The sequence below is a fragment of the Orcinus orca genome, chromosome 1 (genome assembly GCF_937001465.1).
Source record: "Orcinus orca chromosome 1, mOrcOrc1.1, whole genome shotgun sequence".
NCBI classification, from domain to species: Eukaryota; Metazoa; Chordata; class Mammalia; order Artiodactyla; family Delphinidae; genus Orcinus; species Orcinus orca.
Window position 1 is genome coordinate 96,369,668 of NC_064559.1, and position 17,295 is coordinate 96,386,962.

At 52.2% G+C, this 17,295-nt stretch overlaps 1 protein-coding gene across 1 annotated transcript; it reads right to left on the minus strand.

Moving 5' to 3' along the window:
* Window positions 1-5,618: 5,618 nt before the first annotated feature.
* NHLH1 (nescient helix-loop-helix 1) lies at window positions 5,619-11,235 on the minus strand. The gene is made up of 2 exons (XM_004284428.3): window positions 10,954-11,235; window positions 5,619-7,905 (listed from the first exon to the last, which is right to left on the minus strand). Exon 2 carries the CDS (start codon window positions 7,730-7,732, stop codon window positions 7,331-7,333), a length of 402 nt encoding a protein of 133 aa, XP_004284476.1. The 5' UTR covers window positions 7,733-7,905; window positions 10,954-11,235; the 3' UTR covers window positions 5,619-7,330.
* Window positions 11,236-17,295: the final 6,060 nt, after the last annotated feature.

Here is a 17,295-nt window from a genome sequence, read left to right on the forward strand (position 1 = left end):
TTTAATAAATCACCAAGTTCTGTTGAATCCACATTTAAACAGCTTTTCCTAAATCTGTCCTCTCCTCTCCATTCCCTCTGCCACTGCTTAAACAGACTGTCTTTTTCTCTCAGCTGACCTTGCAATAGCCTTCTAAAACTGTTCCCTGCACAGATCTTACCCTTGCTCATCTGTCTTCAGAACCGTCCTTAAAGTGACATTTCTAGAATGTAAACCTGACGGCATTTATCCACCCTACTCAACAATATTTATTGGTTTCCCATCATTATGTGGTGAAGGACAAGCTCCCTAGGATAACACATAAGGCCTCTCCTGCCTGGCCCCTGCTTACCTCTCCCGCCATCCTCCATCACTCTCCTGTCCCACCAGCCCCTTGTATTTTATGTCCTAACAATACCAAACTGGTTATGGTGTGCACTTGCTCACAAAGCCTCCTCAGGCCTCCATGCCTTCGTACCTACAGTGCGTTTCTACCTGGAATATTGCTGTCTCAGGTAGAGTTCCCTGGGAAAGAGATTCTTACACTCTGAGGTGTATGCCAGAGGATGCTTTCAGGAGACAATACCTGTGAGGTGTGAGAGAGGCTGTATTAAGCAGAAAGCTAAACTGAAATGCAATGGGATTGTAGAAGAGGCCTCTGGCAATCCCAGGGGGATCTCAAGCTGGGACAGCCCTTCATGGTTGTCCCTGGAATGGGGCTGTGTAGCCCCATGCACCAAGCAGCCCTTGCATGTACACTGCCCAGGGAGGGAGTGCAGCCTTAAGCAAGGCAGCTTTCCTCCTCCAAAGGCAATTCCTGGAGAGAGACTCCTTGGCTCTGAGTCAACACTCCTGCATCTGGGGAGGTGAACGCCCTGTCCAGTGAAGGAGGAAATTTGCAAAGGGGGTTCCTGACAGCACACCGCAGAATTTTCTGCAAGCACCTTCGCAGACCTGGCAAATCCCTTTCAGTCTTTGAAGCCCAGCTCAGGGTTTACCTGCTACCTCCTTCCCCAGCACTCCCTCTGAGTTCATACTGACTTCTGATCCTTGCATATGCTTTTCACCCTCAGGAAACGGATGTGTTTCCATGTCTGTCTCCCCAGTAGATACTGAGGAGAGCCTGGGCCTGTATTTCAGAACGTAGAACAGTGTCAGGCACACATTGGCTAGTTAATAAATGTATGGTGCACTGAATAAAATGGGAACGACTGGTGAAGGAGACAGCTACAAGGTTGTAAAAGGAGAAGTCTGGAGTTTAAATGCCAGTAAGGACAGCAGAGAGGTGGATGGCAAAGGGGTGCTGATCTCAGGGCTCTCCCTCTCCTCTCACTTCACTCGGGAAGCAGGTTAAACCCAAGAGTCCCAGGTTAAAGCGGAACAAGGCTCTGCTCTTGGAATGATCAAAGCAGGGCAGAAGCCAGCAAAAGTCTGTCACTTGTAAATAACCATGTGGCTGATGGAGCTGGAAGGCAGAGGTAGAACCTAGAAGGAAGGATGTCATGGTCTATATGGGAAGAGAATCTTAAGAAAGAGTAGATATATGTATATGTATAACTGGTTCACTTTGCTGCATACCTGAAACAAACACAACATTGTAAAAATCAACTATACTCCAATAAAAAGTAAAAAACAAAACAAAACAAAAAACCTAGAGGGAAGGAGAGGAAGTTAAACAGCTTCAGGTCTCTGTGCCATACCTGAAAGTTGTCACTTGGATTCCAACATGAAAAAGGGCACAAAAACAAGCACACTGATGTATGCGCGTACAGAGACCACAGAAGCAGGCAAGCACCCTCAGAGTAGAACACACACACACACACACACACACACACACACACCCTGAATGGAATGGACACAGGAAAAAATCAATCCGAAAATTATAAACCATTAATATATGTAAATGAAACACTATTTATCCCTAGACAGCAATCAACCCTCATCCACCTTCCGGAAACCTCTGACAAGAAGAGAACTTTGGATTGCAGGTCCCACCACATCTCCTTCACCCTTTGCCCCCAGTCTAGCACCATCTTCTCATTTCCCATTTCTTAGCAGCTCCCAGCCGGAGAGGGGGAAGAGTGAGAACATCTCTAATCGCGGACAGCAGGGGGCAGTGCTCCATAAGCAATAATCAGACCTGGCTTAGAGAAACTTGCTTAAGGGAGGGAACGGGGGAAGAGGAGGAGCAATAGGTCCGCCCAGCACAGCGTTCTGATCATATTCCCCCACCTAGGTCTCCCTCTTTTTCTGTTTCTTCAGCACCCACCGCGCTTTTCCTCAGCTGCTATGTCTCCATCCTCAGTTTAGCAGATTTCAGGGTTTGGCTCTACCCAACTCTCCAGAGAAGCCTGAGCTAAGGGACCCACAGCCTCTTGTCCCCTCCCACTCTATCTTGGTTTCCAAGGTGACCAGGACTCCTAAGTTTTTGGTTGGACTCTTGACTGGCACTCAGGAGCCCACGTGAGGGGCTTGATTCTAAGGCCACCTCTTGAAGGATGCATGCATCCTCACTGTGGCACAACTGGTGTGGTGGAACAAGGGCTGGATATCAGGCCCCTTCACTGCCCTGGCCTGGCACATTGTACAGTGCACAGACTGTGCAACAGTACAGGTTGGCCCTTGTACTTGCTGCCCCTGAGGTACCCTAAGCGAGAACTAATCATGCTAAGCACTGCCACAATGATCTCGTTTAACCTTCATAACACGCCTTTGAGGCAGGTCTTATTATCTTCCCCTTTTTGCAGATGAGGAAGTTGAGGCCCAGGGAGGCATGTGCTTTGCTCATTATGGCACAAAGCGCAAAAGGTAAGTATGGAGCTGGGACACATGTCCTCCAGCTTCCAGGTATGAGCTTTCTCTCTCCTCTAGCACAATGTTGCTGCTTCTGCTGCGGCCACCACACTGCCTCCCTTCTCCCCAACTCCCTCTCTGCTCTCTTCCTTCTTCTCTCTGGTGAACTAGCATTTGAGGACTAACCTTCCTGTTAGCTTCTTTCTTCTGTCCCCAATCCTTACCCAGCTGGATTTCAAGAGCTTAGGAAAGGACATAAGAAAGCAAGAAAGAGTCAGAAAGATGAAGGAAGGGGGTGGCCTAAGGGGCCTTCCAGAAAGAGGAAGAAGAGAAGGCAAAGAAGTCGGGCACTGCATTGGGAAGGAAGGAAGGTGGGTGAAATGAGGGAGAGGAGCCCTGTGCCCAGACTGGAAAGGGGCACAGGCAGGGCCTCCATTGTGTGGGCACAAAGGGGCCATATGCCTGGCAGCCTACACAGTGTGTGTGTGTGTGTGTGTGTGTGTGTGTGTGTGTGTAAGGGGAGGAGAGGGAGGAGTGGCTAAGAAGTCCCCCCCATTCCCTCAAACCCCTGGGGCCCTGCTGTCTGCTCTGTCACTGGGGGTGGGGTTTTCTGAGAAGAAGGTCAGAGGGAAGCAATTATGACAGACAGCATGGGAGGGTCAAGGCCAGCGGTAACTGGGGATGGAAGAGGGCATGGAAGGCTCGAAGGGGCATGATGGGGAGGGGCTAGAAGAGGAAGGGGTGAGGTGCCAGAGCCCCACTCGCCAGGTGCCCCCCAACCGCCCCTCCCCCACCCCACTGGCCCACTTGCTGGGGTTTGGTGGTTGTGAAATGAGGGCCCCCAGATGCATCCTCTTCTAACCTTCCGTTCCTCCCTCCTCCCTGAGTGCTAGACCCGGAGCGCTCTCTTTTACCCTCATCCAGGGACTTCTACCTCCCTGACAGTCTCCTCTCCCAGGGCCTGGTCCCCTGCTCCCTTCCCCCTCCACTCCCCACCTCCTTCTCCCATCCTGTGGAGCAGAACGGCAGCCGCAGCCGAGGCCAATTGATTATCTGAAGAAATTCGGAGCTAGCAGTAGAACAGCTGCAGCCGCCCCCTCTCACCATCCCCAGGCCCTAAGGGATCCCTGAGGGGAGGGGCCCAGTAACCCCTTCTGCTTTCCAGCGGGGCAAAGTGATGAGAGGGAGGCAGGGCGCTCAGCGGACTGAGGCTGCTGTGCGGTGGAAGGCGCAAAGCACTTGGGGCCAGGTAACCCCAGTCCGCCATCATGGGTGAGCCCCATCACCTTTGTGGACAGCATTTCACCTGCCTTTCAAACAAAAGTGTTGGATTCAGCAATTTCTGTGCTCCCCCTTTCCACCCTGGCCCCTTGTAGTCCTCAGATTCTCCGTGGTTTCTGTTCAGCCCTCCCTCTTGCCAGGTTCTGGGCAGAGTACATGTCATCTAAATCAGATGGGGAAGGGAAGATGTCAACCTCTTCCCGTATGGGAGTTCCTCCCTAAGTCTAACTCAAACCCCTCTTGCTGCTGATGTCATTCTTTGCCCATCAGAGGTGAAAACAGCACCCTTCAGAGACTGAAGGACATCTCAGCATCTTCCTCCCAGTGTTGGCATTCAGCCTTCTCAGAAGGCCTTCAGCCTTCTAAAGTTTGGATAGGATCTTCAAGTTCACCTAGCCAGGATTTCATCTAGCAGGAATGGCTCCCTGGCAGCTCTGCCTACAGTGTTTTCTTCAGCCTATTTGGACTCCTCCTCCTTGAGGCAGGCGCTTCCACTGCTGGACAGCTCCAGATGTTGCAACGCTTTTTGGAGTTAAAAATCTGTTTCCTATCACTTCCACCTACCGGTCTTTGTTCTGCCTCCTGGGACCATATAGAATGTCTGTTTTTGTTTTTTCTTTCAATATTTGAAGATGGGTATCATATTGTCCCTAAATCTATTCTTGTAAAGACACATATCCTCAGTGTTTCAACTATTCCTTCTGTGAAGTTGTTTCCAGACCTTTTGTCTTCTCGGCCGCACAACTCTGAATACTCTCTAGTTTATCAAAGTTCCTGTTAAAATAGGGAGTCCATAGAGTGTCACCTGTCAGGCTGGCTCATTTCAGAGAAGCAGAGGGGCATTGGCAGTATAGGACAAAAAGAACCTGGGTTTGAACCTTCTCTCTGTCCTTAACTAAATGTGTGACCTCGGGCAAGGTCCTTCTCCTCTCTGGGCTCTGGTTTCCTCATCTATAAATTGATTTTAGAGTCCCTTCCAGGATTCCTTTGATATTCCTTCAGCACTACTTTTTATCCCTTTCCCTATTCTTCTCTTAGTACCAGGTCCTCCACTGTGTTCTCTCGAGTATCTGAAAGTTGGGGAACACAAAATGGGCCAAGAACCGTGATTGCAAGGAATTTTGATCCAGCTCAGAGACAATAATGGGGAAGGCCATGTTTCACAGCCATGGCATGAAATGTTTCATAACCCAGCAACGTGGACCCACAGACACATGTTTAACTTGGGTTCCACTGGGACACTCAGCTCCTTCCCTGATCCATAGAGACCAGGAGCAGAAGCACAACATCAGAGGGGTCAGAAAGTTTCACTCAGTGGGTGCCAAGATGGAAGTACATGGTACTTTAGGTGGAGAGGCCTGGGACCTGTTACACCCTCCCCTGCACCTCTTTACTCTGTGACTCCTTCTCTCTTTTTTCATTTGCTCACCATAGTGAGCTCTCATGATCCCATCAGGAAAGCCTTCAAAGCTTGGGACCCTCAACGCCCACTCTATCATAACCTGCAGTCCAGCTTCCCAACCCAATTGAATAATCCACAGCTGTACCTGGTGCTAGAACGAGGTCACTTTAATTCTTCTTTTTGTATGAAATCAGAACTGCAACAGGAGGAAATCACACACAGGACACAGGACACAGACCTTTAGGGCCCACTGTTGGGGGTCTTAGGAAGAAGTGAGGGTCATGGGAGAGGGCTGGAGAGAGAAAAGGAGCAGGCAGGACTGGGGTGGGATTGTCTGGGGATGGAGGGAGCTGAAGAAGGATCCAGGAGCCCTGGAAGTGGGGGAGGGGCGCCATCCCAGAGGACTAGGGTGTCAGGACAGATGGATCCCAGGAAGGGATATGGGTGTGGTGAGCAAAAGGGATCACCACACACACCTGGAGTTACAGAAGGAGCAAGAAAGGGAAGGGAATAACTAGGGAGGAAGCAAGAGAGACCTGGCTAGGACAGCCAGGAGCTCCCTCACTCGACCCCAAAGTGCACGACTCGGCAATAAATAGTAATATTTATAAATAAATACGTAAATAAATAGATGAATAAATAAATAAATACGTAAATAAATAATATCCTTGTAGAGCTAGGAGTTTGGTGCGAGGGAGGTGGAAGCATGGGAAGTGCGGTGAGCTCATCTCTTCTACGCAGGTCCTCAGGCCCTTCATTCTGCCACGGACCCTGGGCTACTGAGCAGGGGGCGCTCAGCAACGTGGGGGTAGCGCAGAGAGCCACGAGGTGGGATGGGGTAGGGGGTTATCTTCCCTTGCTAATAAAGGCAGCTTAAGGAAGCAGAAAAAATATAATAAACAGGTCCTAGGGTCGGGAGAGCTGAGCTTTCCCAGAGGGCAACAATAGGGCATCATCCCCCCTGCATCCGAGGGAGAAATCAGTGTGGGTTTTGCACATCTTTGTGGTGGACTGGGATGGAGGAAGCAGACATGAGATTTGGCCCACTCACTGCCTGGGCCTTTTGCAGATACTCTGGGCTGATTTGGGGGACATCACCCCCTACCCCAAGATCTAGGTTCCCTTTCTCTAGCTGCACACAAAGAAGAAGAAAGTTGGGATGGTTGGGGTGGGAGGAGATAGGGAGGGGGCCAAATAGCTCAGAGAGGGCAAGGCACTCACTACCAAGTAAGATCCGAGGTCTGTATATGCTAAGCCTCAGGAACAAGATAGAAAACAGGAAGAGTTTGTCCATAATCCCCAGCTACTGAGATTCCCCTCACAGGAGTTACCTCACCATGCCCCTGCCTCCCAAGGACTAGACTGAGATGTCTAAGGAAAAGCCCACACCCTCTAACCCCAGCCTTCCCCTTTCCTGTTCCCATGCCCCCCCTCTACCATGGGCAGGAGAAGCTGCAACAGGGTGCAAACAGGATGGGAGACAGAGTCGGGGTCTGGGGAAGGGGATGTGTCTCTGAAAATTTGGATGTAGGAGTAGAAGAGGCAGCAGCCCATGAGCGAGCCAAGGGGAGATTCCAAGACTGTATACCCACCACCCAAGCAAAAACATTTCTAACCGGCTGTGTCCCAACCACAAACTGTAGAAGGTACCCACGAGAAGAGCCCTCCGGCTGCCTAGATGAGTAAAAGGAAGTCTCCTTCGACCAATCGACCAACCGGTGGGCACTCTGCCTGGGCCCAGGGCCTGTGGGTACATGCTATGCCAAGGTACAGGGACTCAGGGAGGAGAGGCCGTTCTAAGCAGTGAGCGGTGAGGAGGGACCCCAGCGAAGCCCCGGGGAGAGGAGTGAATCCAGGGCGGGAGGCAGGCAGTGTTCAGACGTCCAGCACGTGGTTCAGGTAGGAGATGTAGCAGATGGCCAGGCGCAGGATCTCAATCTTGGAAAGCTTCTTGTCGGGGGGCAGCGTGGGCAGCAGCTTGCGCAGCTCGGCGAAGGCCAGGTTGAAGGCTTCCACGCGAATTCGCTCCCGCGTGGCGTGGGCCGTGCGGTACTTGGCTGTGGCGCGCCGCCGGCGCCGCCGCTCCTCACGGCTCAGGTGCTGCAGGTCTTTCCGGCCCGGCTCTCCTGGCTCCAGGACGCGAGCCTGGCCCCCTCCCGGCCCCCCCGGCCCCGCCCCGTCAGGGCCCGCCCCGCCCCCACAGTCGCTGAAGCCTGACTCGGTCTCAGAGTGGGTGGGAGGCAGGTCCAGCTCCATGGTGTCTGAGTTGAGCATCATGATGGATGCCCCTCGCCCTGTGAGATCAGGATCCCCTCCCCACCCCTCCCTCTGGGAGCCTGAAAGCTGGTTGCGGGAGGGGCAGGAAGGGCCTGGGGTGGTGGGGTCTGCCACTGAGCTCAAGGAAGTGAGAGCCGCTTCAGGGTTCCATGGTCAGCGTTCTGGTCGGGAGCCTGGAAGAGAGAAGGGGAAATTGGTAAGGGCAGAGGGAGGAAGGAGGGGACAGCTCAGAGATGGGGAGGGGTGAGGAAGGTTTAAGATGGGCTGGGAGAGGGGGAGGTACTGTAAGCTTGGGGAAAGAACAGCAGAAACATGGGAAGGGGTGGAGGCAGTGAGGCAGGAGAGACAGGCAGGAGGCCATGGTGTCAAGGAGTAAGAGGAAAGATGGAGAGAAGGGAAGAGATCCAGAAAGTCGGCAACTCGAAAGGAGAAGAAGCAATGAGAAGGACAGGGTCAGGATAAAACTGAGCAAGAGGATTAAAGACCTAAGTGTAAGACTTAAAACTGCAGCTCCTAAAGAAAACACAGGGGGAAAACTTCATGACATTGGACTTGGCAATGATTTCTTAGATGTCACACCAGAAGCACAGGCAACAAAGGCAAACATAGACAAATGGGACTACATCAAACCTACAAACTTTTGTGCATCAAAGGACACAATTAACAGAGTGAAAAGGCAATGGGAGAAGTTATTTGCAATTCATATAGATGTAAGGGGTTAATATCCAGAATATTATAAAGGACTCCCACAGCTCAACTTCAAAAAACTAAATAACTAGATTAAAAACTGGACAAAAAGCTTGAAGACATTTCTCCAAAGATGATATATAAATGACCAGCAAACATATGAAAAGATGCTCAACATCACTAATCATCAGAGAAATGCAAATCGAAATCACAATGAGATATATATGACCTCATACCCATTCGGATGGTTACTATCAAAAAAAAAAAAAAACAAAAACCCAGAAAATAACAGGTGTTGGCAAGGGTGGAGAGAAATTGGAACCCTTTGCCCTGTTGGTGAGATTGTAAAATGGTGCAACTGCTATGGAAACAGTATGCAGCTTCCTTTAAAAATTAAAAGTAGAATTACCATATGATCTAGCAATCCCACTTCTGTGTTTATGTGTAAGGAAATTGAAATTGGGATCTTGAAGATATATCTGCACCCCCATGTTCTTTGCAGCATTATTCACAATAGCCAAGATATGGAAACAACCCAAATGTCCATCAATAGATACACAGATAAAGAAAATGTGGCATATACATACAATGGAATATTATTCAGCCTTAAAAAGGAAGAAAATCCTGTCACAATGCTACAACATAGATGAACCTTGAGGACATTATGCTAAGTGAAATAAGTCAGTCACAAAAGCATGAATATTGTATGATTCCACTAATATGATATATGTAAGTATTCATCTTCATAGAAGCAGTATGTAGAATGGTGCTTACCAGAGGCTGAGGGGAGGGTGGGGAAGGGGAGGTGTTGCTCAAAGGGTATAGAGTTTCAGATTTACAGGATGAAAAAGTTCTGGAGCTCTGTTTCACAACAATGTGAATATACTTAACACTACTGAACTGTACACTTAAAAGAGTAAATTTTATGTTATATGTTTTTATCACAATGATTTTTTTTTAATAATTAAAAAGGGGTGGGGGGGAACTGAGCGAGACTGGAGCCACAGCTGCAAGAGAGATTGGCTGTGGCTCTAAACCTTTCCCAGTCGTGAGGGGAGCATTGCAAGCCTTGGCCCTACCATCCCCTCCCTCCCAGGGCCTGTCTCCACCCTGGCTGCTTCTGTATGTGTGTGTGGAGGGGAGAGGATGATAAACACACAGATTGCCCTTTGTAGAGTGGACTGGGGCATATGGAACTCGGCACAGCTGCCCAGTTCAGTCCCTCCCAGCCCCCAAACCCCACAACAGGACCATTGCAGACACCAGATCCTACCACCCCGACCACTAGAATCAGGGGGAGGTATCTCCTCTGGTCACAATCCCCCTGCTCAGGACAGTCCCTTCCTCCAGCTCTGTCCTCAACACCCTCAACCCTTGCCATTCCCTGGCCGTTTTGGCAACTCTGCAAGGAAGATTGGGGAAAGGGAACATAATCAGCTTTCCACTCCACATCCTCCCCCAGCCCAAGGCCAGTTCAGATGTGGCGGGCAGAGATGGATAGGGGTAGCTTTTGGAGGCCACCATTTGGGGCTTGGCGAAGCTTGCTTGTCCCTGGGACCAGAGGAAATCAGGAAGAGGCAGCAGGAACATGGTCTGGGGGAAGGCTGGGGAAAGGGCTTTGCTGTGGGGGAATGTCAAGTGGGAACAGTGGGCCACTCACTGTGAGCTCAGCCGGACTAAAGTGGCAGAAACAGAAGCACAGAGGTTCCTTCGCAATCACCTTCCTCACCAGTCTGGGTTCTCCTGCCTGATGGACACCTTCACAGGGGTCAGGACTCCCCAGGCTTGCCCCGCCCCACCATGTAGAAAACAGGCTCAAATGAGTAGTCCACTAACAGTAAGCTCTGAGGTTGGGGGTGTGAGATCATCAACATCTGACAGCATGTACGCACACAGCCATAACACAAAACAGACGGGGGTGAGTGCTGAAATTTAGAACACACCGCATATTCCAGGGTCCAAAGGAACATGAGGGGATGGATGGCAATAGCGTGGGAGGCCCCAAAGTCAGCACCTCCCAGTATGTGTTTAGTGCACCAACTCCCCACCCCCATGACCCAGGAATTCAGCTATGGGGCTCTCGGCACATCTATCACAGCCCTGCCTGGTCCCCATGTTCCTTCATCCCTGATCACTTGGCCCTCCCTTCCCCTCTTCTGCTCCCAATCTGACCCCAGTCCCATTTCCACCTGGACCCACTGTCTTCCCCAGCTCCAGTCCTGGCAGCAGCTTCTATTCACCCATCAAGTCAGTCCTCACCCCAAAATCCACTTCTGGTTTCAAAGTTGCAGGTTCCGAGGATCAGAATTCCAAGCATCCAGGATAGGACTTCCTGCCCCACTTCTGCCATCCCCAACCCGACTGAGAATAGATAGGCACAAAGAGTCAAAGGGGAGAAGTGGGGAAGAGGGAGGTGCAGGGACAGAGAGAGACACAGCGTGAGAGAAAACTAGAGGCAGGCTCTGGGAGGGGACTTGAGCCAGAGAGTGGGAGGGACACGCCCACCCCTCCCCAGCCTTTGGTTCCCCCTTTACCTAGGAGGAGCCTGTGAGGGGATCCAAGCTGGCAGGACAGGGGGGCAGCGTTGACAGCCCCAGTCTCCTCTGGCTGCTCAGAGCTCATCCGTCTGCAAAGTTATTGACCAGCTTTCTAGACCTCTCCGGGGCAGCGTGGCGTGGCTGTACAGGCTCCGGGGCATAGGAGAGGGGTACACATGTTGGGGATATAGGGCCCAGGTGGAGGGGTTGAGCTTGGCTAGGTACTGGGGACACCCGCACTCACACGCACACACACACCACACGCTCACAGACACATACACACCTGAGCTGGCCCAGCCCTATGTATATATATGGAGATACACACACACACCCCCAGCTCTCCATTGGCTGGCCCAGCCCCCCCCCCTTATCAATATTAAACAGTAAGGCCAGGCAGCCATTGGCAGAGGGATCTGGGAACCCCCCTGGGAGCTGGGGGTGGGGCTGGCCCTGGGGGGGGCGAGGAGTGGGGGAGCAGGGACATCTGTTCTCCATGCATATTTCATAAGCAAGAAATGGAGAGCTGGGGAAGGGGTGGGGCTGGGGCGAGAGCCAGGGCAGGATCACAGATGAAACCCCTCAGTCTCCCACACCAGAGGCGGCAGGGACAGAGGCCCCCAGCAAGCCAGGTTTAAGTGCCATGGTCCCATTCTGAGTCCCAGCTGGGCTTTGACAGCCCCTTCCCACATCTCCTTTTCCCTGGGAAAAAGGCTCTCCAAGGTACTAACAGGGAGATCGAGAAAAGGGCAAGTGGACAGCACGAAAACGCAGAAGAGGTCCCTAGAGTCCTTGCCCTCACCAAGCTCTCATTCTTCGTAAAGCTGGTTCCCACCAGCCCCTTTGCCAGGCTGCCTGTGGCTACTGCTCAGGCCCCTGCCCTTGTCACCCTGGGACTCAATCACCCCACACCCTCTTATCCCAGCCTCCAGCCTCCCACCTACCCAATCACCAGGGGAGGAGTGGGGTCAGATTCCGGACACAGATCCTACAAGGAGTTTTTCTAGGCTGGCTGGCCCAACCTGACCCACTGGGAATTGGGGGCTCTCAGGAGGAAAGAGGTAAAGGCTAAAAGGAGCAGGATACAGGAGTGTGGGGAGAGGAGGAAGCAGGGTTGGATGGACACTGGGGGAGGAGGGCAGGGCACCCAGGCAGGCTTCAAGCATGCTGCGGCATCAAATGAGCAATAAGAAAACTAGCTGCAAAATCATATGCAAATGGACATTGATTAAGTTCACATCAATAGCTCAGCTGCGTCCAGCCTGTGTGTCCATGTGCATGCGTGTCTGAGTGTGTGTGTGTGTGTGTGTGTGTGTGTGTGTGTGTGTGTGTGTGTGTGGTGTGTGTGTGAGATACAGGCTGGCAGGAGCAGGGAGCAAGGGAAGCACAGAGGCAGTGGGCTACATTTCCGTATCTGAAGTTCTCTTCCCCACTCAGCTGTTGAATGTCTTCGTTGAACCTCTGTGAATATCGAGAAGGAACCATGGCTGGGAGGACTGCAGAGACGGCTACACTGCTACAGTGAAGAAAGCTTTGTCGGCTGTGTGACCTTGGATGAGTAACTCAACCTCTTGAGCCTCAACCTTCCTTCTCTGTAAAATGGGATTAAATATAGCTGCCGCTTAGGTTGCCACGGAGATTAAGCGAGATAATGCACGTAATGGGTCTGGACCTTAGTAGGAGCACAGTCCACCTGCAGGATTTTGGAAGCATTTGCCATTTCCCTGTTGCCGATCAACCTTTTCTGGGCTTTCTCCAGGGTAAGGCATTCCCTAAGGGGAGTCCTGTAATTCTTCCCCAAGCTCCCCCACCCCCAGGTCTGGGAGGTGCCAACTCCCACCTGGGCAGGCCCAGACAGGTGCCCAGGCGCCAGCAGATTGGCTGAGCTGGAGGGGAAAGGAGGCTTGAGGAGGGGGGCTGGGGGGCAGGGGATCAGGTGGCATCTCAGTTCTTGCATCATCATTGCCATGGTGCTGATTAAAAACCAATCTCTACCTAATGAGCCCCCAGCAACAACAATCCTACCTCCCCCACCCTCTTGCCCTCTACCTCATCCAAGAAAATTGGGAGACAGAGAGACTCAGGAGAGAGGGCCATGGAGGAGAGGAGAGATACGGAACAAATGGGAGATGGAGAAGAAGCAGAGGAAATGAAGGGGGAGACGTGGGGAGATGTCGAGACACACACAGAGAGGAACAAGATGAGAAAACAGAGTCATGAGGTTACAGACATGGGGAAGATACAGAGAAATGGGAAGACTCGTTACGGGGAGATGGAGACGTAGGGGAGACAGAGAGATAGAAGAGAGAAGATGGGAGCAGAATTGCCAGGTTGCCAAGGCTTTGTGGAAGATTCGGGGATGCAAGATACAGGGGGATAGAGACATGGGGAGAGACATGAAAAGAGGAGATGGTTAGGGAGACACAGACCTGGGTGAATTATGGATGTGGAGAAAACATGGATATTCAGGGATGGACAGGTACTGATACTGGGAGAGGGTCCTGAGGGAAGCCCCAACACAGGGTGGAGATATACAGACATGTGGGAAGCAGAGTGCAGACAGTTGTGAGGAAACAAAAAAATACTGGAGACAGGGAGACAAGGAGGGGAGACACGACAAACAGCTATAGAGATGAGGGACTGTTACTGAAATGGGGAGGCCTGGTTCCCCAAGGGTGAGACATTGAGAAAAACAGAAACAGAACCTGGAGAGACCGCAGAAGCAGAAGGGAACCTTGGTGGGGTGGAGATGGGAGAGAGAAACCAAATCCTTGCTCCCGGCCTCCCTCCTTTTAGGCAGTTCGGCTCAGATACTTCAACCCTGCAACCTCCATCCTTGAAGCACTCAGCCCAGGCTGCGCCCAGTGCAAGCTGAGGGTTGATGGTACATGGGGGTGGGAGAGTGCTCTGGGACCACCTCTGTCTGCTTCCTCTGCATCTGTCATTCCAGGGTCCTGGACTCTGGGGCCCCCAGCCCCAGTGTTCACTCAGGGATTCAGTTTTTGCACCTAGGGGGTGTAGCTAAAAAGGACATAGTGTATGATAAAGAGGAGGAGCTAAAAGCATGGCGTGCTGGGAAGAACTACTAATTCTACTGAACTTGGGGCCAGTAGACCTGCGTCCGAGTCCTGGTGACCTTGGACACATCATTAACCGTTTTCTTTCGGCTGCGCAGCCTTGTGGGATCTTAGTTCCCCAACCAGGGATCAAACCCAGCCCCTCGGCAGCAAAAGCATGAAGTCCCAACTACTGGACCACCAGGGGATCCCCTGGACCTATCATTAACCTTGACTGAACCTATTTTGTCATCTGTGAAATGGGAAAAATATTGCCTTCCTTGTAGGGCTTTTGTCCCACCGTGCATGGGAAAGTGCTAGGTACCCCAAACCCTTACATTTGTGCAGTGACTCAAAGGTGGCAAGAAATCGTCCATGCGTGTATATGAGGCATGGTGATTGAGGGAGGCTGGGGAGAGCTCTGAGGTCAACTCAGGTTGCCGGCAGCTCCAGGCCCCGCGGGGGGAGGAGAACCCTGGGAGTTGTGTTGGGGTCTTTGCTGTAAGCAGGGCAGGAAGATGCGGAGGGGGTGGGAGGATGAGTGGGGCTCTGTGGTTTATTGTTATTTTGCATTTGATAGGTGTTCAATTTTTCAGATTGTTACTCCCCATCTTTTTTCATCGCCACACTGCCTGCCTGTGAGTTAGATGGTGGGGGAGTGAGGTTGGGATGTAGGGAAGACATGGGGGCAGGGGGCCTGGTCCTTGAGGGTGGGGGCAGGGCCTGGAGGAGCTGGGAAGCCGTGGGTTTGGCAGGAGAGGGGGTGACATATGTGGGGAGCCCTGGGGACCCAACCAGGCAAGCGGCTGGCAGAAAGAGCAGACGGCATTAACCCTCACTGTGCCACACTGCGCGACCCGTCCTGGGAGTGGCCCGGGGCAGGGGTGTTATCATGTGTGTTCTGGGTCACAGGAGCTCCTGGGCAGGATCTGTTATGATCCTGGGAAGCGGTGGCTCGTCTTGGGTCTTCTTCCCTCTTTGAAGTTCCCTCCTTGTCTGCTTCCACGTGTTCTCCCTCAGTCTGTCTTTCCCTGTCTCCACCTCTCTGTGCCTCTAGGTGACAGCGGGTCTCCACAATCTGTCCCCTTCTCTGCCTCCAGCCCTGCTGGAAGCCCCTTTTCAGCGCCAGGCCCTGAGCCCTCTCTCACCCCCGGCCCCCTAGGCCTTGTCGCCTTTGTCTCCTAAGGCAGCCTCTCCTTTCTTCTCTCCTCTCTGCTCACCTCTCCCCAGCTCCAAGCCCATCCCAATCTCATTAGGCCTCCTCCGACCACTGCCCCCCCACCTCTCCTCCTCCCTCCCCCATCCATCTGTCTTCCCCGAAGCCCTCCTCTTTGTGTCCACCCATCTGTCACCACCAGCTCTGGGCCCACTCCCCCCACCCCCGCAGCACACCCGCCTGGCCTCTCTCCCCTCAGGCTCAGCTCCCTCAGAGCACTCCCAGCCTCCTTCCCTCCTTCAGCCCATCAAGGATTGCCTACTTCCACTTGCCCTTCACTCATTTATTCTTTTTCCAGATACCCTCTTTCATCTCTGTTGTTCCTTTTTCCCCTCCAGTTTCTCTAACTCTTCCTCAGTTGATGGGGGGAGAGACAAAGGACTCTAGGGTCCTGGCCCCCAGCCCCTGAGCAGCCAGCCAGCCGGAGCCAGAGGTTGGTAAGATTTACTCACAGTTGCATCATCTCCTCAAGCCTCCTGAGATGCCCCCTCCGCTCCTGTCCCATGTTCTTCTGGTTGGGAACAGGGGCTCCACCTGCCCTTCTCAACAACAGGAGTGTGCCAACCCCTCTACCTTCTGAGTGTGGGACTCAGAAAAGAATCAAAAGCTGACCTGAGGCCCACATGGACCCTGACCTTCCAAGGCTCTCTGCTTCCCAAACTCCCACCAACTCAACAACTCCCACCAAGCTTTTTTGAGGATGGGATGCTGAGTTTCAGGATGGCTTTTCTACCACATTATGCCACTACCCACAGTCTACTGTCCCCAGATTAGAGGGCAATCAGTGCCCCCAGGCCTCCCTCTCCAGTGGGAGAACTTTCTAACTACCTTCAAAAGCTCATGAATTGGCCAACCCTTCAAGCCATCCGCTGCCCTGAGGGGTTTAGGATGAAAGGGAGAAGGGAAGAGAGGCTGACTGTCAGAGCAGGGCGGGGCATCAGACAGCAGCCTCCTCTGACTCCACTTTGTGCAAATGAGAACACTGCGGCCCAGAGAGGGGAATGCCCTTTCCAAAGTCACACAGAGCATTAGAGACACTCCAGAAAATCTGGTCCTGAGCTCTTCCCACAACATGAAGCTTCTCCTTACTGGCCCCACCCAAAGCAAACCCTCCATCCTTTGAACTCGGGTAGAACCTTTTTATAGCACTGATTTTGCATGGAACATATGCTGCCTGGCCTGGTTATTTATCTCGTGTCATGTCCCATCCAGCCATCTAGACTCTGGATCCTAAGTCTCTAAGGGAAGGTGCCATATCTCATACCCTTTTACGATGCTGGGACAGAGTGCCCTGCCTGTAGTCAGGCTCCATAAATGTTTATTACCACTGTAGCTACCAGTGCAGATATAAGAGATGTTCCAGTCTCTGCTCTAATATGCTGTGTAACCTTGAGCAAGCCACGTCACTCCTCTGGGCTGTTTCCCCCATCTATCAAATGAGTTAGGCCATACACACAATTTCTCAGGGCTTATCATATGGTCCCTGGAAGAAACAAAGTCATCTTGAAAAAGGTGGAATCTTGGTACAGAACACCAGACTCTGGGTGAAAATCATCTCCTCCCAGGATGTGCCTCTGGGATGTGGGAGACAGAAAAGAGTAAACCCTTTACTCAGAGAAGCTGGGAAAGAGAAACCATCTAATAGAAAAGCCTTCGGTGCTAGTCTCGAGGGACCAGGTGTCAGAAGAGGTAGAGACAGGACAGACTGGGTCCTGGAGCAGGGTGGTCTGTTATTCAACAGTCCACGTGGGTTGGGTGGAAGAGAAGGTGCCGTGAGAACTAGCAGTGGGTAGGATTAGGGAGGGAGGGAAGCCCTGTGGGCAAAGGAGGAGCTGGAAAATGACAAATTTCAGGTGGCACAGAGGTAAGCAGGGCCTGGAGCAAGCAGGAAGAGGGAGGCTAACGAGTTAAGTCTGTGGCCCTAAGATGCTGCTAGCCAATCGCATGTGGTCTCCAGGACACAGGAGGTGGCTGGGGAGGAGTTAGACTGTGGTCTCAGAAAGAGGGCCCCAATGGGTTATCTGGGGGTCTATTGCCCCTTCCATGGAGCCTGGTCTCCTCAGGAGACAT

Bases quoted from the DNA above. Each gene is read 5' to 3' on its own strand.
- NHLH1 (XM_004284428.3), bottom strand. From the start codon at position 7,732: ATGATGCTCAACTCAGACACCATGGAGCTGGACCTGCCTCCCACCCAC.